This window comes from Gymnoscopelus microlampas (genome assembly GCF_963454915.1).
Source record: "Gymnoscopelus microlampas genome assembly, chromosome: 15".
Classification (NCBI taxonomy): Eukaryota; Metazoa; Chordata; class Actinopteri; order Myctophiformes; family Myctophidae; genus Gymnoscopelus; species Gymnoscopelus microlampas.
Genome location: NC_139952.1, coordinates 2,496,486 through 2,518,901, shown reverse-complemented (window position 1 = coordinate 2,518,901; position 22,416 = coordinate 2,496,486). Strand labels below are relative to the sequence as shown.

Here is a 22,416-nt window from a genome sequence, read left to right as displayed (position 1 = left end):
ATTCTACCATGAGAACAGACCATACCATATGAGAAATGGACCATACCATTAGTGAAGGGGTGTACAGAGGATGGCTTTTTAAACATTGAGCTTGGTTACTCAGATTACTTACATGACATTAACTTTTCATCTGTTGTTTACTTCCCTGTTTTCTGATCATACTTAAACTGTTTATGTCTACAGTAGGAGATCTCTTAGTTAACTTCCATGACAGTGAACAAGGTGTAATTTGTTTTGATAGTCTCTTATTTAATCTGTATTTACAGACTTGTTGGCTGTAACCTCAGACAGACAGAGGTTGAAGTTGTGTCTTCAGCTCTCAGCTCTAATCCTTCCCATTTGAGAGAACTGGACCTCAGCAAAAACAACCTGCAGGAATCAGGATTACTGCTCTCTACTGGACTGAAGAGTCTGCACTGTAGACTGGAAATTCTAAGGTAAGATACATTTACCCGATCTTGATCAATTCTGTGTTATTAGGTACTGTGTTCTGTGAATATAATATGAATGCTGTTGTGAGAATGTATTAATAAGAATGATATCATGGGAACCCAAGCCTACCTCCATGTCCTTCCATGCTGAGATACAAAATTACACTATCGTTGTTGGTTGTATTTTGTCAGATCTTCATCATCTTCTAGTTTTGATTATTTATATTGATATTAATGGGTGCAAGCGTCCATTTCAGTAATAGAGATTTCACTAGATGACCATCCTTAAATAGTTGTGCAGGTACAAAGGTGATCTCGATTTCCTCCCTATAAGCATGTGGTATTTTTCTCCTTCCTATGAAACATCTTTCTGAACTCTGTAGATCTGAATTCCTAATGCTCACCATTGTGATGGAGAAAACATTTGGGGTTGATGAACTTCTCATTCATATAGTTTATTATTTGGTCTAAAGTTTAAAAAAGATCAAATACCTATGAGACACAGAGAGCAGGATCATCCTCAAACATTTAAAATTACATGTGTGAGAAACATTAGGATAGCCTTGTTCATTTGTAGCAATCTTCAGATGATCTTCAATGAGTGTTTGATGGTAGTAACAGCCTTGTATTAAAATCTGCATTAACTATAGTGGGACAAGTGAGCTGAACTTTATCTTAAGAATCCGTCTTTATTTTCTTTCTTGTTTATTGTACTCTTGTTGTATTTGTTTTCTTTCTTTCTTTTTTCCTTTCCACCTCTTAGGTCACTAGTCCAAAACCCTGACAGTCCATCACGGCCAGGTCCAGGTTCTCAATCCAGGAATAATGTATAGGCCTAACGTGTTTCAATTATCATTTTCTTTTTTTTTTATCTGGTGTTTCATTCTTCATTCAGACTGGCTCACTGCTACTTGTCAGAAAGATGCTGTGAAGTTCTGTCCTCAGCTGTAAACTCTCATCCCTCCCTAAGAGAGTTGGACCTGAGCCTCAACATGGTGAATGATTCAGTTCTGGAGAACTGCATGTGAGTAGACTTGGGCTGTGTCCATGTTGGATAGTACAGTGAATGTACAGTGTTTCCCTCATGTGTCTTATTACTGTGTATTCACTCTGACACAAAGTCACAAATAGATGAAAATATGTATGTATATTTAGTTAATACTTTAACCAACAAACAAATAAGGTTATATATATATACAGATCCTTTTCAAAAAGTTCATTTTCTTCCGTAATATAATTCAAAAGGTGAAACTTTCATATATTCTAGATTAATTGCGCATAAAAAAAAACATATACAGAAATGTGGACCATCTGAAAAGTATGTTAATTTATGCACTCTGCATAGTCCTCTAAAATCTCCTGGTAGATACTGTGTTGACTCCAGTGTGAAGTTTTCACTGTCAGTGATGATTTTGGGTGTCATGTCATCGTTGGTCCACTGTGTTTTATCAAGTCCAGAGTCAACACAGCATCTATCAGGATATTTTCAGATGTCTAAACAAAATGCTATCTAAATAACATTCTGCACATTTGTGGTTGAGAAATAACAAAACATATCCAAGGTATATCTGCATAGTAAACTTGCATTATGAACAAGATATATCTGCATAGTAAACTTGCACTAAGAACAAGATATATCTGCATAGTAAACTTGCATTAAGAACAAGATATATCTGCATAGTAAACTTGCATTAAGAACAAGATATATCTGCATAGTAAACTTGCATTAAGAACAATATATATCTGCATAGTACACTTGCATTAAGAAGGGATAAAGGAGAGTGGAGTGCTAAGGGTTAAGGTGGAGTCTGAGGAGGTGATGAGATCCAAACTGGGCAGCAGTGAGTATGTCTGGATGGGCTGCAGGGCCAAGATAATGATAGGAGAAACACTGTAGTGTCAGGTAGTGGAGACGTTGTGTTAGACAGTTAGACATTGATGCATTGTTGTTCTATTTCATACAGAGTGAAACATGGAGGAGAAGATTGGCTTAATCCTCAACTCATTACAAAATGTGAGTATCTGTCTGTCTGTGTCAAAATCACACATTAACATTGTATACACGGTTTTACAGTAGTGTAAAGTAACTAAGTACATTTACTCAAGTACTTTCCTTAAGTGCACTTTTGAGGATTTTTTACTTTACCGAAGTTCTTCCCATTCTCAGTACTTTTACTTCTACTCCATTACATCTCAGATGAAAATATTTTACTTTTACTCCACTACAATTATTTGACAGCTTTAGTTACTAGTTACTCTGCAGATTTACATTATTATTACAACACATTCATGAACCACTTCAGCCATATATATATTTCAGGCATTTGAAAATAATAATGTGTTATTTTACTTTTGTTACTTTAAGTATATTTTGATGCCAATACTTTTGTACTTTTACTCAAGTAAATTTTACTTGTAACAGAGTATTTATACACTGCATTATTGATACTTTTACTTAAGTAAAAAATGTGAGTACTTTTTCCACCACTGCTGTTTTATAGTGGGTTGGCCCCTCCCCAGATACTGTCCTGAAAACTCTTCAGTAGAGCTTCCAAGGAATTCAGGAGGTTTCTCTGCTCTTGGCTTCTTGCTTCCTTAACCCATTAAGACCTGGAAAGCCTATACGTTGTTATACAGAATCTGTGTCATTTATCATGTTTCTATGTATATAGCAACATGAATCTTTTTATTTATTTTGAATAAAACATTTAAGTTTTTCAAAAAACTAAGGTCATGTGGGTTGACAGAAACAATGGGCCTCATTCACTAACCTGGTCATGAATAAGGTGTATATCCTGGTCATAAATAAGGTGTATATCCTGGTCATAAATAACATATGTATATTGGGATAAGTCAATTCTGACGTGTGATTCATGAAAGAGGGTGCAGAGCTGTGATTTGTGTGTATCACAGGTGTATCTCATTTGTGTTCTAAAGTCACTAGTGTGCTCCCGTGTAGATCCTTTGTATTGTTCCACGCCCCATTTAACACCATAAAAGGTAAAAAATAAAATAAAATAAAAAACGGATCTGCCAAATTACAACGCGTCAAGTTGCACCACATTAACAACTTGTACATCTGTTCTGTCTGGAAGTTAGTCCCTCGATCGAACGATGGATCAGCTGAACGTTAATAAAGTAATGCTCTCATAATGAGAATAAGAAGTTAAGGCTGAACGATTTAAGCAATATTACACGAGAGGGTGTGCTTTACCGTCATTATTGGCACGCCAGTGATGCGGTCAGGAACGAGGCGAAGCCGAGTTCCGCCAGCATCACTGAAGTGCCAATAATGTAAGGTAAAGCACACCCTCGAGTGTAATATTGCGATTATACAACAGTTACCAACAAAACACATCCAAATGTATTCATATTGTGGGGCAATTAATAATAAAAATGTTTCGCTATTGTCCGTTTCCCTGTAAAGAGAAGAGTTTTTGACTGAGAGACATTAAATAGTCCCTGTAGCAGTGCTTTGAGTTTGAGGCACCGTCTCATCAACACAGCTGAGCTATCAATGCTTGCGCAGTGGAATGAATTCCAGTAGGCTATATGCTCCGTCGTACGACCGTGTCACGCGGCCAAAATAACTGATCTACAAGCTGACATCGCGACGCGTTGTGAACTTGTAGATCGGCTATTTTGGCCGCGTGACACGGTCGTACGACGGAGCATATAGCCTACTGGACTGTTAACGAAATGGGAGTCATTTTACTTTACACAGGAGGATATTTATAACCTTCTAACCATTGATCAACCGTAAATCCACCAAATTAACAACATAGTCCATTTTGCATAGCTGTTTGTTCTCCGGTGGCGGCGGTGGGTCAGGCTACTGTCTGTTTGTTTTCCTACCGTGGGACAGAGTGACTTCACAGCACAGCTGTGCCATATAATGGTCTAATCAGGTGCGGACTGGACTGCACTGCGGAGTGATTACTTGCGCCTGTGAAGCAGCGCAAGTACTGTATTCAGGGTCGTCATGTCGAAAGGAGTACACAACATATACACAACGTATATTAGTTATATAGTAGTATATTAGTTATATAGTAGTATATTAGTTATATAGTAAGTATATTAGTTATATAGTAGTATATTAGTTATATAGTAGTTTATTAGTTATATAGTAGTGTATTAGTTATATAGTAGTATATTAGTTATATAGTAGTCTATTAGTTATATAGTAGTATATTAGTTATATAGTAGTATATTAGTTATATAGTAGTGTATTAGTTATATAGTAGTGTATTAGTTATATAGTAGTGTATTAGTTATATAGTAGTGTATTAGTTATATACTAGTATATTAGTTATATAGTAGTATATTAGTTATATAGTAGTGTATTAGTTATATACTAGTATATTAGTTATATAGTAGAATATTAGTTATATAGTAGTATATTAGTTATATAGTAGTATATTAGTTATATAGTAAGTATATTAGTTATATAGTAGTATATTAGTTATATAGTAGTATATTAGTTATATAGTAGTGTATTAGTTATATAGTAGTATATTAGTTATATAGTAGTGTATTAGTTATATAGTAGTATATTAGTTATATAGTAGTATATTAGTTATATAGTAGTATATTAGTTATATTATTAGTTATATACTAGTATATTAGTTATATAGTAGTGTATTAGTTATATAGTAGTGTATTAGTTATATACTAGTATATTAGTTATATAGTAGAATATTAGTTATATAGTAGAATATTAGTTATATAGTAGTATATTAGTTATATAGTAGTATATTAGTTATATAGTAAGTATATTAGTTATATAGTAGTATATTAGTTAAATAGTAGTATATTAGTTATATAGTAGTATATTAGTTATATAGTAGTGTATTAGTTATATAGTAGTGTATTAGTTATATAGTAAGTATATTAGTTATATAGTAGTGTATTAGTTATATAGTAGTATATTAGTTATATAGTAGTATATTAGTTATATAGTAGTATATTAGTTATATAGTAGAATATTAGTTATATAGTAGAATATTAGTTATATAGTAGTATATTAGTTATATAGTAGTATATTAGTTATATAGTAAGTATATTAGTTATATAGTAGTATATTAGTTAAATAGTAGTATATTAGTTATATAGTAGTATATTAGTTATATAGTAGTGTATTAGTTATATAGTAAGTATATTAGTTATATAGTAGTGTATTAGTTATATAGTAGTATATTAGTTATATAGTAGTATATTAGTTATATAGTAGTATATTAGTTATATAGTAAGTATATTAGTTATATAGTAGTATATTAGTTATATAGTAGTGTATTAGTTATATAGTAGAGTATTAGTTATATAGTAGTATATTAGTTATATAGTAGTATATTAGTTATATAGTAAGTATATTAGTTATATAGTAGTATATTAGTTATATAGTAGTGTATTAGTTATATAGTAGTGTATTAGTTATATAGTAGTGTATTAGTTATATAGTAGTGTATTAGTTATATAGTAGTATATTAGTTATATAGTAGTATATTAGTTATATTATTAGTTATATAGTAGTATATTAGTTATATAGTAGTGTATTAGTTATATAGTAGTGTATTAGTTATATACTAGTATATTAGTTATATAGTAGAATATTAGTTATATAGTAGAATATTAGTTATATAGTAGTATATTAGTTATATAGTAGTATATTAGTTATATAGTAAGTATATTAGTTATATAGTAGTGTATTAGTTATATAGTAGTGTATTAGTTATATAGTAGTGTATTAGTTATATAGTAGTGTATTAGTTATATAGTAGTATATTAGTTATATAGTAGTATATTAGTTATATAGTAGTATATTAGTTATATAGTAAGTATATTAGTTATATAGTAGTATATTAGTTATATAGTAGTATATTAGTTATATAGTAGTATATTATTTATATAGTAGTATATTAGTTATATATATATACAGAGATATAATTATTATATATATATATAGTCTCATCCGCCATCGTCCTAGTATTTTATAGGCACTATGCACATATGTCACGTGAAGTCAAACCAATCAAATTAAGCTTCGGCACTGGCATGAACAAATAGGCATAGGATTGATGACATCACTATTATGTCATGAATACAAAGAAAGATGATATATATACATTGTAAAATATATTAATTCACATTGATGACTAACGTTTAATGCAGATAAGGTCAGATGCTCACACTGGACATCTGGGCACACGAGTTTCTAGACATCAGGCACACCGGATGAGACCCTCTGAGACGCTCCGCTCTGAGACGCTCTGCTCTGAGACGCTCCGCTCTGAGACGCTCTGCTCCGCTCCACTCTGAGACGCTCTGCTCTGAGACGCTCTGCTCTGAGACGCTCCGCTCTGAGACGCTCTGCTCCACTCCGCTCTGAGACGCTCTGAGATGCTGTGCTCCACTCCGCTCTGAGACGCTCCGCTCTGTTCCGCTCCGCTCTGAGACTGCTCTGCTCCGCTCCGCTCCGCTCTGCTCTGAGACGCTCTGCTCTGAGACGCTTCGCTCTGAGACGCTACGCTCTGCTCTGAGACGCTCTGATCTGAGAGGCTCTGCTCCGCTCTGAGACGCTCCGCTCTGAGACGCTCCGCTCTGAGACTGCTCCGCTCTGAGACGCTCCGCTCTGAGACGTTCTGCTCTGAGACGTTCTGAGACGCTCTGCAATGAGACGCTCCGCTCTGAGACGCTCCGCTCTGAGACGCTCCGTTCTGAGACGCTCTGCTCCGCTCCGCTCTGAGACTGCTCTGCTCCGCTCCGCTCTGAGACGCTCCGCTCTGCTCCGCTCCGCTCTGAGACTGCTCTGCTCTGAGACTGCTCTGCTCTGAGACGCTCTGCTCTGAGACGCTCCACTCTGAGACGCTCCGCTCTGAGACTCTCTGCTCTGAGACGCTCCGCTCTGAGACGCTCTGCTCCGCTCCGCTCTGAGACGCTCTGCTCCGCTCCGCTCTGAGACGCTCCGCTCTGCTCTGAGACGCTCCGCTCTGAGACGCTCCGCTCTGAGACGCTCTGCTCCGCTCCGCTCTGAGACGCACACTGGACATCTGGGCACACGAGTTTCTAGACATCAGGCACACCGGATGAGACGCTCTGAGACGCTCCGCTCTGAGACGCTCCGCTCTGAGACGCTCTGCTCTGCTCCGCTCTGAGACGCTCTGCTCTGAGACGCTCCGCTCTGAGACGCTCTGCTCCGCTCTGCTCCGCTCCACTCTGAGACGCTCTGCTCTGAGACGCTCCGCTCCGCTCTGCTCTGAGACGCTCTGCTCTGAGACGCTCTGCTCTGAGACGCTCCGCTCTGAGACGCTCTGCTCCGCTCCGCTCTGAGACGCTCTGAGATGCTCTGCTCCACTCCGCTCTGAGACGCTCCGCTCTGAGACGCTCCGCTCTGAGACGCTCCGCTCTGAGACGCTCTGCTCTGAGACGCTCCGCTCTGAGACGCTACGCTCTGCTCTGAGACGCTCTGATCTGAGACGCTCTGCTCCGCTCCGCTCTGCTCCGCTCCGCTCTGAGACGCTCCGCTCTGAGACGCTCCGCTCTGAGACTGCTCCGCTCTGAGACGCTCTGCTCTGAGACGTTCTGAGACGCTCTGCTCTGAGACGCTCCGCTCTGAGACGCTCCGCTCTGAGACGCTCTGCTCCGCTCTGCTCTGAGACGCTCCGCTCTGAGACGCTCTGCTCCACTCCGCTCTGAGACGCTCCGCTCTGAGACGCTCCGCTCTGAGACTGCTCCGCTCTGAGACGCTCTGCTCTGAGACGCTCCGCTCTGAGACGCTCCGCTCTGAGACGCTCTGCTACGCTCCGCTCTGAGACGCTCTGCTCCGCTCTGAGACGCTCTGCTCTGAGACGCTCCGCTCTGAGACGCTCTGCTCCGCTCCACTCTGAGACGCTCTGCTCTGAGACGCTCCGCTCAGCTCTGCTCTGAGACGCTCTGCTCTGAGACGCTCCGCTCTGAGACGCTCTGCTCCGCTCCGCTCTGAGACGGTCTGCTCCGCTCCGCTCTGAGATGCTCCGCTCTGAGACGCTCTGCTCCACTCCGCTCTGAGACGCTCCGCTCTGAGATGCTCCGCTCCGCTCTGAGACGCTCTGCTCTGAGACGCTCTGCTCTGAGACGCTCCGCTCTGCTCTGAGACGCTCTGATCTGACACGCTCTGCTCCGCTCCGCTCTGAGACGCTCCGCTCTGAGACTGCTCCGCTCTGAGACGCTCTGCTCCGCTCCGCTCTGAGACGTTCTGCTCCGCTCCGCTCTGAGACGCTCTGCTCTGAGACGCTCCGCTCTGAGACTGCTCCACTCTGAGACGCTCTGCTCTGAGACGCTCTGAGACGCTCTGCTCTGAGATGCTCCGCTCTGAGACGCTCTGCTCTGAGACGCTCTGCTCCGCTCTGCTCTGAGACGCACCAGACTTGATGTAGTCCTCCGATGAGTAAAGGTATATACTTGCGACTGTGTGTCTATTTGTGTCAGACCACCGTCCACATCGGTGGTCAGATGCTCACACTGGACAGGGCAGGGCAAAGGGCTCCACAGGGCAGGAGACCACAAGACTTGATGATTTACTTGGTATTTACTTGCGCCTGTGTACCACAATACCACAGGCAGGAGAGCACCAGACTTGATGTAGTCCTCCGATGAGTAAAGGTATTTACTTGCGCCTGTGTGTCTATTTGTGTCAGACCACCGTCCACATCCCACAGTAGAATCATACCCAAGTAGGCTGCAGCACTCAACATGCCATGGTGCTTGGCATGTCCATGTCCTTGGGATGTCCATTTCAGATTCACATGTCCTGCCATCGCCAAGATAGTAAATCTTCAGGGGATGATGAACAATAAGAGGGACAAAGAAGGGCATTTAAAATGCTGAATTATTTTGATGATCACTGCTTTTATGATGCTAATTAATCTGAGTAACTGGTCAAGGACCTCTTCAAATCACCTTTCGCCTCATAATGAGTGTGTAGTGAAAAGAACTTCTTTTCAGGGGCAAAACAGTGCCTTTTTAAGGGCAGAACAGGGAGAAAAAAAATGCCTTTTCAGGGCACTTTAAGGGAAAGAACAGTTCAGTAACTACTAAAGTTCAGTAACTACTACAGATGGTCACACTGGAGATCTGGGCACACGAGTTTCTAGACATCAGGGCACACCGGATAAGTGGGCATACGAACATGTGCACACACAAGATGAATCGGCACAAGGACATATGTCACACAAGATGACTGGGCACACGGCCAAGAGTTCACAATACCACAGGCCAGAAGAGCACCAGACTTGATGTAGTCCTCCGATGAGTAGGGTTAGGGCACCAAATACAGAACATGAACGACTACTTGACGAAGACTGTATAACAGAAATAGAACGACCAATGGAACAACAAGACTTGGATGACAATGCACAACTTCTAATGAGAAGGCCTACACAAACAACAAACAACCTTTACAGTGCTGAGATAAAGAAATTTCACATGCTTCACCATGATTATTGTAAAATGATGAGATCTCTAAACATTGAACAAAGGGAAATGATAGACTATCATCGTAAGTGGTGTAAGAAGACAATATTAGATTTAAAGGGAGGAAAGGTACCTACTCCCTATCATATATTCCTTAGTGGTCCAGGAGGAGTAGGTAAAAGTCATTTAATTAAACTTATAGATTATGACACTAAGCGATTGCTTAGATTGGCTGGACATACTGATCCTGAAGATATTATTTGTTTATTGACAGCACCTACTGGAGTTGCTGCTTTTAACATTGGTGGAATGACAATACATTCAGCATTTTGTTTAAAACCATTAAGATTTGGATTTAATTATTTACCATTGTCAAATGAAAAACTTCCTATTTTAGAGAAACAATTCCAGAATCTACAGTTATTAATTATAGATGAAATATCCATGGTTGGTGCAGACACTTTACTGCATATATACAGACGACTTTCTGAAATTAAGAAGACAAAATCATCAGATCTTAATGAATTTAATCCATTTGGGAATATATCCGTATTAGCGGTAGGAGATCCTTTTCAGTTACCACCAGTAAGACAAAACTATATATTTCATGAGACTAGGGATAAAATGGCAAACATTTGTGGAAATGGATGGGATTTATTTAAGTTATTTGAATTACATGAGATAACAAGACAGAAAAACGACAAGCCTTTTGCAGAACTGTTAAATAGAGTTAGAGAAGGTAATATAACAGATGATGATGTAAATATTTTGAAAACTCGACAGATAACTACTGACCAAATTGATGATCTGCAAGACATTCTTCATGTATATGCTATCAATAATTATGTCAATGAGCATAACTCCAAGAGACTTCATTGTTTAGATAAACACATCTTTCATATAAAGGCAAAGGATAAATGCAAAGATGATGACACAATGCTATTGAAGTTGGCTTCTACATCAGGCAAATTTAGTGATAAAGGAGGTCTAAGTAAAGTATTTTCTATTGCTATTGGTGCTAAAGTTATGCTTACTGTAAACATTGATGTCACTGATGGTTTAGTAAATGGTGCTAGAGGATTTGTTGAACATATTGATTTCAATAGACAACTGCAAGATGTTCATGCCATACTTGTAAAGTTTGAAGATGTTTTTGTTGGAGTAAATGCCAAATCCAGAAGTGTTTACAAAAACAATTACCCAAATGCTGTTCCTATTTTCAAATATGAATCAATACTTTATCATGGAAGGCATAAGGCTGTATCAACTAGAAGAATTCAATTTCCTTTGTCATTAGCATGGGCTTTAACAATTCATAAAGTTCAAGGTCTGACTGTAAATAAAATTCTTGTATCTATGAAAGGATCACGTTTTAATACCGGACAAGCTTATGTAGCATTCAGTAGAGTGAAGAATTTGAATGACTTGTATATAACAGACTTCAACCAAGAGAAAATCAAGGTAAACATACATGTACAAAAGGAAATGAAGAAATTACGTGAAACATCCCTCAGAATATCATCTCCGACTTCATTTTTTCTACGACCATTAACACAAACCTTGAAAATTGGATTATTAAATGTTAATGGTTACTTACAACATTTAGATGACATAAGGTCAGATCACAACATACAAATGTTAGATATTATTGCTTTGACTGAAACACATTTAAAAAGTGATCATTCTTTTTCTACCATGGAATTATCAGGATTGAACTATAACATTTTGAGAAAAGATAGATTAAAAGCAAAAGGAGGTGGCTTAATGTTTTTAACTACAAAAAGTTATGAGATACACAAAGAATAATTAATTTTGGATAATGATTGGTCTAAAACCTTAGAATATTTAAGCATTGTTTTACATTTTGGTATGAAACTTCGTATAATACTTATTTACAGAGAATCAAAGATGAAATTTAACATTTTTAAGAACACAATGACATCAATGTTAAAAAATATATCTACAACACAAACTCTCATTCTTGGAGATTTTAATGATGACCTTTTAAAGACCAAAGATGAACATATAGACACACTTTTTTCAACTTTTAATTTTAAACAATTAGTACATTCTCCAACAACAGATCAAGGAAGTCTTTTAGATCATGTGTACTACAACAATGATCAAGAAAATAATATAACTATTGAAGTCAAAGACACATATTATTCAGATCATGACTTAATTACAATAAATGTATCTACAAACCAAGAAAATGTTGTACTTGATATTAACTGAACTATTTTTTTTTGATAATTACTACATTACCATACTATACTTGAAACACTGTTTTTTTTTTTTTTCTATATATTTTTTTTGTACTAGCACTGAATTTTTTTTATTTAACTTTTGACAATATTTTAAAAATAACATTTGTTTGTTTACTATCTTTATTTCCGTTTTTTTTCTCAAGGCGCAAGTTAGCAATTGACAGATTGCAGTCTTGTTTATTAATGTGATTAGGCCCGTGCTATGATGCTGGTTTGAAGCACGGCTAGAAAGCTATTTCAACCAATCAGATTGCTTGGTCGGAACTACCTGTTGTATAATAATCGTTTTCAAACCGAAATCGCGATTTGAAACCACGCGATTAGCTAATCGCAAAGGCTGCGATTTTTGTATTTTTTATTTTATCATAATAAATCATTTTAATATTAATATTAATCCCAGAGCACCCGCGGGACTTGTCTCCTTCTCTCCAGAGTGTCTGCCTCTCTCTACAGGGAGCAAGAGGTTAGCGCCTCCCCCCCTCCCCCCCTCTCTCTCTCTCCCTCTCTCTCTCTCTCTCTCTCTCTCTCTCTCTCTCTCTCTCTCTCTCTCTCTCTCTCTCTCTCTCTCTCTCTCTCTCTCTCTCTCTCTCCCTCTCATAGAGTTAGGTCCCTCGCCGTCGGCTGCGAGTATTTAACGTTTGTCGAACGGCCGTGTTGCGCAACTTAAGTCCCCGATGCCGCGCGTAGCGGTAAAACATTAGTTTCGGTGCGACACAAGTAGTGTAGTAGTAGTGTTGCTCCGTTTGTTTCTGTAAGTGTAACTTATATTTTTCCCATCATTATTAAACTATTACTGTTGGATGCTGTGATCCAATGTAAACAATACGATGCAAAGCACTTCCTGGTCAGTGTTGCCAGGTTTTGTGAGAGAAATAAGCAACCCTGTCTATGAAAACAAGCCCAAAACAAAAGAAGCGACTATGAACTGTATCTTTGTCACTTATGTACAGTGGTGGAAAAAGTACTCAAATGTTGTACTTAAATAAAAGTATCAATACTGCAATGTAGAAGTACTCTCTTACAAGTAAAAATCCCAAATTCAAAATTGACTTGAATAAAAGTAGGCCTACAAAAGTATTGGTATCAAAATGTACTTAAAGTACCAAAAGTAAAAGTACTAATGTTTGAAAATAGCAGATCTACAAGCTCACCACGCGTCGCATCGCGGCGAGTTGTGAGCTTGTAGATCAGCTATTTTCAAATTACCTAGGTATAAAATAGGGCTAAAGTGGTTAATGTAGGTTTTATAATATTATAATTTATATCTGCAAAGTAACTAGTCACTAAAGTTCTCAAATAATTGTAGTGGAGTAAAAGTACGATATTTGCCTTTGAGATGTAGTGGAGTAGGAGTTAAAGTATTGGAAATTAGAAATACTCAAGTGAAGTACAAATACCTCAAAATTGTACTTAAGTACAGTACTTAATGTACTTAGTTACTTTCCACCACTGCGTTATGTATTCTGAGTTTTTCACTTCCAAGGAGTAGTAGTAATACAATGTACAGTAGGAGAGGACTTTGGCTTGTGAGACAAAAAAGTGTTACATTTTAGTTGAATGTTAATCTACATAAGCTAAATACTGGATATCAGTAAATATGCTTCTGGAGCCATAAGTGAAAGACCTACTTATTTCACTGCTGTGAATTGTTTACACAAAATGGTAATTATTTGTTTAATTTTATTTTTATTTTTATTTATTGAACTTCATTTCAGAAAAAGCTTCTCTTCTTGAGCCATAAGTTAATGACTTAACAAGTTCAATATTGGGTTGTTTACAAAAATAAGCTATTTCTATTCCAGCTAAATGTTTAAATATATACATGGGAAAAAAAGTACTTGGAAGATACATGTTGGAAGCAATGAAGCAATTCATATCTTTCAGTTCTCATCCTTATTTATTAGAAACAGTAAATAAATGGTATTACTTCCAATTACTTTTTAAACGTACACAGTGAATACTAAACTGAAGCTTGACTTTAAAAAAATGTTTAAGATTTTTTTTTTTTTATTAAAAAATCGCAATCAAATCGCAATCGCAATATCGGTCAGAAAAATCGCAATTAGATTTGTTCCCAAAATCGTTCAGCTCTATAAGAAGTTACAAAGTTTAACCCCACCACCAAATAATAGGTTAATAAAACGTGGAAAGGATATTATTAGAAGCCTTTTCTATTAAATAATGCTCATGTCTACCATATGCACCCAAGCAATTGATTGTTTGACATATATATATTTTTTTGTTGTACGTATGTGTTGACAAATTTTGGGCACATAAAAACATTATTTGAGGTTTGGCACTATTGTCATTGATTTTTCATGAAGAATAAGGCATTACATATACGAATGGTTTGAGGGCATATAAGTCTGTTCCTGAGCAGACGTGAGTTTGAGTGTCTGCCCAAATTCACGGTCAAAAAAAGATGAATGAGAAGTCACGTATGCACATAAGTACAAAATATGTGAGGACCTGAGCTTAGTGAATGAGACCCAATGCCTCACAACTCCTCACAACGCCTCACATTGTGACACATTGTGTGCTTGTAGATGAGCAATATTTAAAATAGAGCCGATCTACAAGCTCACGTGTCACATTTCGACACGTTGTGAGCTTGTAGTTCAGCTATATTTGAAACAAAATTTGTCTATCTAACAATTCACAACGAGTCACATTGAGACAGGTTGTAAGCTTGTAGATCAGCTGTATTTCAAACATAAAAAGAGCCAATCTACAAACTCACAATACATTGCATCATAACCAGGGTTTCCGCAAGGCACTTTTTGGGCTGGCCACCTTTACCGACAGGATTATATTTTACTGGCCAAAGAATGAAGTGGGCTAGTAATATCTATCTACTCTATCATTCAGAGGAGTCGCTTTCCAAAAAATAACTGAATAACGTGGGCGTTATGAACAGCTTGCGTGACTACGTCACACAGTATAAACACATTAATATATGTTTTGGGCCCTACATCTCATTCAACCTTAATATGCAAAACCTACAGCTTTTGTTTTGTTAATGTTAATTATGTCATCATGAATGATGGTACAAGGAAGGTTCATTACTTTCCTGCAATGTATGTGTGTCACCAACTTTCACCACTTTATCCATTGCAGACAGACAGACATAAAATAGTCTAATAACAGCATTTTCCCAATCGGCCACGGTGGCCTGTGATCTTTATAATTAACGGCCAATTAAATATTACATTTAATTGGTAAATACCGGCTAACGGAAACCCTGATCATGACGTGTGGTGAGCTTTTAGATAGACTATTACAAATAAATAAAAATTGCTGATCACAACTTGTCGCATTGTGACAGGTTGTGAGCCGATCTACAAGCTCACATCATGTTGCGTAGTGAGCCTTACATCGGCTATATTACAAGAAATAGCAGATCTACAAGCTTGCAAAGCCTCGCATTATGATGCGCTATGAGTTTTGGCTTTATATCAAAAACAGCCGATCTACAAGCTCACACCATGTTGCAATGTGACAGGTAGTGAGTTATTTCAAACATCAACAAGTAGGACATCACGCTCATCCAAAGTCATTTAAAAAGCCAGATGCAGAGCAGAACTCTGCACTGGAATAATTATGATCCATAAGTTAAATGGTTTATTACCATCATGAATGTGATGTTTAAAGCCTGCTGGATCTTCCTCAGACCTAAATATATCAAACATAACAAAGATAGCCGATCTACAAGCTCAAAAGGATCACATTGCGAGACGTTGTGAGCTTGTGTAGTTTGGCTTTGTTTAAAACTCAAAAGTAGAAGATCTACAAACTCATGAGTTACATTGTGACAGGTTGTGAGCTTGCAGATTGGATTGTAGATTATATGATATAAATAAAATAAGATCTACAAGCTCACCATGCGTCACATCATGATGTGTTGTGAGCTTTTAGATCGGCTATATTAGAAAGTTTGGTAAAAAATAGCCGATCTACAAGCTCAAAAAAATACCACAAGCACACAACGTGTCACATTATAGCACGTTGTGAGCTTGAAGATGATTTATAGTTAATAAATAGCTAATCTACAAGCTCACAACACCTCATATTGTGTACTTTTTAATTCATTCATTCATTAAATTGCTGATATGCAATCGTTGTGAGCTTGTAGATCGGCTATTTTTCTAATACAAAACTATCCGATCTATCAATTTACAACGAGTTGCATTGTGACAGGTTGTGAGCTTGCAGATTGGGTTGTGGTAAAATAAAATAAATAGCCGATCTACAAGCTCACAATGCCTTGCATCATGACAGGCTGTGAGCTTGTTGATTGGCTATATTTCAAAAACAGCAGATCTACAAGCTCACATGTTGCAATGTGACATGTTGTGAGCTTGTAGATCGGCTTGTAGATGTAAATACTGCAGTACAGAAAAACATAAAAAAATAGAATGTACATAATAAATAGGAGATCTACAAGCTCACAACGCCTCGCATCGTGACACGTTGTGAGCTTGTAAATCAGCTTGTAATTCCTCCATATTTCAAAAATAACTAAAATAGCCGATCTACAAGTTAGCAACGCTTCACACCATGGTGTGAGGTGTTGCTAACTTATAGATGCTGAATGTTTTCTATGTAACACAGTGGTTTACAAACTGGGACCCAGGGGGGTCCCCAAATTATTGTGGGGGGTCCCCAGATGATTATCTTAATGTGTTACATTGTTTTCTCACTCAACAGTAAACAAACCAACATACAGTATAAGTGTATACAGGGTATCTGCACATTTTTAATGTTACAATTTAAGGACTTTTAAGACCTTTTTAATACCAAATTGGCCAAATTGTCAAATATTATGCAAAAAAAAAGGGAAATATTGTGAAAATAGCCGATCTATAAGTGGTAGATCGGCTATAAATATACTATAAAATATATCTACAAGCTCACAACGCCTTGTAGATCGGCTATTTTCACAATATTTATATGTGGAACCGAGTCAAACTAAATGTAATGCCTCAACTCCTACAACTACCCCACCCTGACAAGTGCTGTCAGAGTGGGGGGTCCCCAGTTCAAATATGATTATTTTGGGGGGTCCCCGTACAAGCATGATTATTTTGGGGGGTCCCCAATTCAAATATGATTATTTTGGGGGGTCCCCAGTTCAAATATGATTATTTTTGGGGGTCCCCAGTCAAGTATGATTATTTTGGGGGTCCCCAATTCAAATATGATTATTTTGGGGGGTCCCCAGTTCAAATATGATTATTTTGGGGGTCCCCAGTTCAAAGATGATTATTTTGGGGGGTCCCCAGTTCAAATATGATTATTTTGGGGGATCCTCAGTTCAAATATAATTATTTTGGGGGGGTCGCAGCCATTAAAGTTTAGGAACCTTTGATGTAACAGATGTGTGTATTTTCAGAGGTGTAAAGTAACTAAATACTTTATTTTACTCAAGTACTGTTCTTAACACATTGGGTGCCAAAACCGTATATATACGTTTTTTGCAATACAACCACGGAGTGCCAAAACCGTATATATATGTTTTTTGAAAAAAAATATTTAAAAAAAAAAAAACATTTTTTTTCAAAAAAAAAATGTTTTACCTTCTAAGCACCAGGAGATATCAGATTTTGAAGATTTTGACTCCAATCCACTTCCTGGTTAACTTATGACTTCAAAAGCCTGTATCTCGGCTCCTAAAAAATGGTTAAAAATCCTGGCACTCAGTGTACTCTGTTTTTTTTTTTTAAACTGGCACCCCATGTGTTAAATAACATTTTGAGGTATTTTTACTTTACTGGAGTATTTCCTATTTTCAGTACTTTTATTTCTACTCCACTACATTTCAAAGGCATATTGTACTTTTACTCCACTACAATTATTTGAAAACTTTAGTTACTTGGAGGATTTTGATTATTCTTACAAAACATACATTAACTACATTAACAGCCCTATATACATTTCGTCCATTTTAAAATAGTCGATCTATAAACTCACAATGCGTCTCCATGCAACGCATTGTGAGCTTGTAGATCTGCTATTTTCAAAAAAACTTGTGAAATGGGACATTCTGCATAATGAGTACTTTCTACTTTTGGTACTTTAAAGGGGGCGTGACATCCCCCTCAAAAAAAAATCTACTCTAAAAACGTTTTTTGGGTTTTGATGACATCACGCCGCGCCTGAGGTATATTTTATAGTGTATAATGTACTCTTATCACGAATCGTATCTGCTGTACTTTGGCCCCTCCCACCACAGAGAAACTTCTCCCAGCCGACCGTCTCTCCGCTCTCCCCAGTCCCCTCGGCCCGCACCTCTAAACCAGGAAATAGAGTTTACATGAAAGTGTATTTTATTGTAAATATGTGCCTATAAAAAATATATCCCCACCCAAATCTCTTAGTTACACCAACATTGTTCACGTGAAGTAGTTTATTTATGCTTATTTATTGAAATTCTATAAATCGCTATGGTCATTCAGCGCACTGGGTGTCTGCGGGAGCTGAGCCTGAATTCTGGCCGGGTTTAGGTCATCTCAGAGCGGGGACACAGAGGGGATACAGAGGCTCCCTCTGGTCGGTTTGAAATGGTCATGGAGATTATAATACACGCACTGTGGGACTGCCGCATCGTGTTTATAAACACATGATTCATTTCAGCTAATAAATAAGTCACGTCACGTAGTTGTTCAACTTTGATTTTATAGACAGGGCTAAAACTTCATGTGCCCGCCCCCTGTCAGTCACCCATGTACCGTGGCGTGAAGGGGTCTGGAGCGACGCAACAAGGCGGATCCCCCACTTTCACTGAGCAGGAAGTTAGTGGAGCAGACAGACAACAACAACAACAACAAAAACATTACAATGAGTCCTCGTCGGTGTGTTTTCGGCTGTAATGCACAGAGCCTTTTCTCCTTTCCTGGGGAATCCTCCCCATGGCTTCGGAGAACCGCCTTGTACTGTCGGAAAACGCGATTCCTTCATTGTACACTGTTGGCGAGTCTCCTCCTCCAAGGGTAAGTAATTCGATTTTGTATTAGCAAATGCCGTTTCAGATGTTACATGAACGATGGCATAATTAGTTCTTTGTTTGTTTTAGCCAACTACCAGAGACTATGGCTGCCACTCCCAAAAGTGCACAGAAGTGTGTGTGTGTGTGTGTGTGTGTGTGTGTGTGTGTGTGTGTGTGTGTGTGTGTGTGTGTGTGTGTGTGTGTGTGTGTGTGTGTGTGTGTGTGTGTGTGTGTGTGTGTGTGTGTGTGTGAGACACTGTGCGTGTGTGTGTGTGTGTGTGTGTGTGTGTGTGTGTGTGTGTGTGTGTGTGTGTGTGTGTGTGTGTGTGTGTGTGAGACACTGTGCGTGTGTGTGTGTGTGTGTGTGTGTGTGTGTGTGTGTGTGTGTGTGTGTGTGTGTGTGTGTGTGTGTGTGTGTGTGTGTGTGTGTGTGTGTGTGTGTGTGTGTGTGTGTGTGTGTGTGTGTGTGAGAGAGAGAGAGAGAGAGAGAGAGAGAGAGAGAGAGAGAGAGAGAGAGAGAGAGAGAGAGAGAGAGAGAGAGAGAGAGAGAGAGAGACGTGCAATCGAAGTATATATATGTATAGTATGTATATATTATATACAATAATATAATATATAGTATGTATATATAGTGTATACATACTAGTCTAGTCAATAAACCTGATTCTGATTCTGAGTCTAGTAGTAATAGTACTAGTATATACTTATCAACCGTGTGTGTGTGTGTGTGTGTGTGTGTGTGTGTGTGTGTGTGTGTGTGTGTGTGTGTGTGTATTGTCACAAGCTACAAAGTCAATCAACATCATACAGTATTTCTTGTGCACCCTGCCAGCAAGCCAAAGGCCTCAATTACTGAATATGTGTGTGTGAGACTAAAAACACATCAATTCAAGTTATATTGGTTGTATACAGTAGGCCTATATAATATATATGAACTTCTCCAAGCTCACAACATGTTACAATGCATTGTGAGCTTGGAGATCGGCTGTTTTTGTCAATCAATCAATCAATCTTTGTCTAGGCTATAATGACTTACCATACCCAAAATAGAGATGCCAGGTTAACATCCCCAAAATAGGGGCAACAGGTTGAGTTAGCCCTATAATGTCTGTGATATTACATACATTTCATGTATTCCAAAATACACAGCCATAGATTAGTAGTAAGTTCAGTAAGTTCTAATAAGGATTGATATAGAAGTGTTATTGGCATCTTCATATATAAACAATTTCAAGAAGAACTGTTTTGTTTCCCTGGTAGTGTAGACAGCAGACTAACGGGGAAATCAAAGGCACTACAAGTGAAAATATTATTAGAGCAAGACTACAGAGATGAGATATTTGACTAATTTTCAAAACGTTTCCATACATTTTACCCCGTTTTCCAGACCTATAGCAATCATAATATGATTGCTATAGGTCTGGAAAATGGTGCATGAGGCTCTTGTGTGCTATTCATGTGCACCAAGAAGGCGTCATGTGACAAAAAGAACAGATCTACACACTAAGTAACAACGTATCATTGTGCAACGTTAGCTTGTAGATCCATTATTTATAAAATATACAGAAATTGTGTTTATGGCCATATTAGCTTGGACAGATACCATTTATTGTGATATTTGCTGTTTGACAGGTCAGGAATACAAATGTCTGTAACAATACGTACTTTGTTTATATATACACCTGTTCCACCAAGCACCTGTTGAGTAAGCCACTTCTTTTGTCAATTTGCTTTTTCATGTGCATCAGACATCCAATGAAAAGGATTAGAAATTGTATTTTCTAAAACCTAAAAAGCCTAAAGCTAAACCTTACATAGGACATAGAATCCCTTTTCATAATTATAGTATGCAAACAATCTGACGCCTGAATTTGTGCAGCAAGTTTTGAGTTCTGCATTTCTTGTTTTGTCTTAGATTATGTGGACACCTTACAGCAGCTCCTGGAGGAAATGGTGGACAACCCACGTCCTTATCAGCAGAAGAGAGAGGCCATTGAAGTGACAGCGGCACTTTCAGCCGAATTTGAAACGCCAGATCCTCAGGCAGCACTGTCCAAATGGCCGCGGTATGCACACGAAACATAGTGCTTCTGTGTGTAGGTCTTCGTCAGGCCATGTTGCCTACCCAGGCAACACAAAATGGTGAAAATCTAGTCTGGCACAAATGGCTGAGGCCTATGTGGGGAGTTGAACCCAGGATTTTTTTGTATGATCTACAGTTCAATACGTATTGCCCAAAATGAGAGGTGAGCTGTTAGAGCGCCACCATGAAGCCAAAAATTTGAAATATTTGGGGTGAAGTTTCTTCCTTGGCCTACGGGGAGTGTCTGACATTAGCTGTTCACATAGACATTGACTGACTGACTGACTGACTGGAGCGTGCGAAAACATAGTCTCTAGCCTTCGAACCTGGTGGAGACAATGACTAATAGTCACTGTCAGGGGTATTCACTCATCAATATGTCCGTGGCAAAGATCTGGCCTTGTCCGTGGCAAATGTTATTTTTTACACCATATTATTTTAATCATAATACCCAATTACTGCATGCCAAGTCATGGTTGACACTGATTTGCTGTGACACATTATGAGTCCACTAGTATACTAGTGGTTCTCAAACATTTTATTAGCAAGGACCCTCATAACTCTTGAGTGTACTGTACAAATGAACCCGTAGAGTCCATTTTGTTCCATTTGTACAGACCTATTATGGTCATTCAGGGCTATCTGTGTTTCTGGTATTGTATGTATAATGTGTTATTGTCCACCACAAGCCAACATGTCAATGATCCCTTGTCACTGTAAATAAATAATCATTGTAATAACCACTGTTGAGATTGTGAAGTCATTCTCAATATATTGTACAGTTGATCATTGTCAATTTTGTCAACATTGTAGTAAATAATTCTACACATCAAATTATTATAAATGCATAATTTCCGTAAAGAAATCAAACACAATAACCATAAACATATGTATTTTATTGTACCTATTTACAATCCAGCACAATCCTACTGTACTTAAGTACAATTTTGAGGTATTTGTACTTTACTTGAGTATTTCCAATTTCCAATACTTTTACTTCTACTCCACTACATCTCAGAGGCAAATATTGTACTTTTACTCCACTACATTTAGTTGAAAACTTTAGTTACTAGATACTTTTCAGATATAAATTATTACATTATAAAACATACACTTACCACTTTTGCCCTATTTTATACATAGGCTATTTGAAAATAGCCGATCTACAAGCTCACAACGCGTCACATCGCGACGCGTTGTGAT

The 22,416-nt window shown here is 37.9% G+C and overlaps 1 protein-coding gene across 10 annotated transcripts in view; it reads left to right on the top strand.

The window, feature by feature from the left end:
* The window catches only part of LOC311062090 (NACHT, LRR and PYD domains-containing protein 12-like), a gene marked incomplete at its 3' end in the record, with an annotated part of 437,600 nt that overhangs the window by 33,904 nt on the left and 381,280 nt on the right, over positions 1 to 22,416 (top strand). For 8 of the 10 annotated variants that reach the window (XM_084080884.1, XM_084080889.1, XM_084080886.1 and 5 more), the window contains one exon: positions 267 to 437. In XM_084080884.1, the coding sequence (XP_083937010.1) occupies positions 267 to 437 (171 nt within the window). Of the gene's footprint in view, positions 1 to 266; positions 438 to 1,326; positions 1,456 to 2,395; positions 2,446 to 22,416 lie in introns of all 10 variants that reach the window. The other 2 variants (XM_084080891.1, XM_084080883.1) reach the window with 1 other exon arrangement.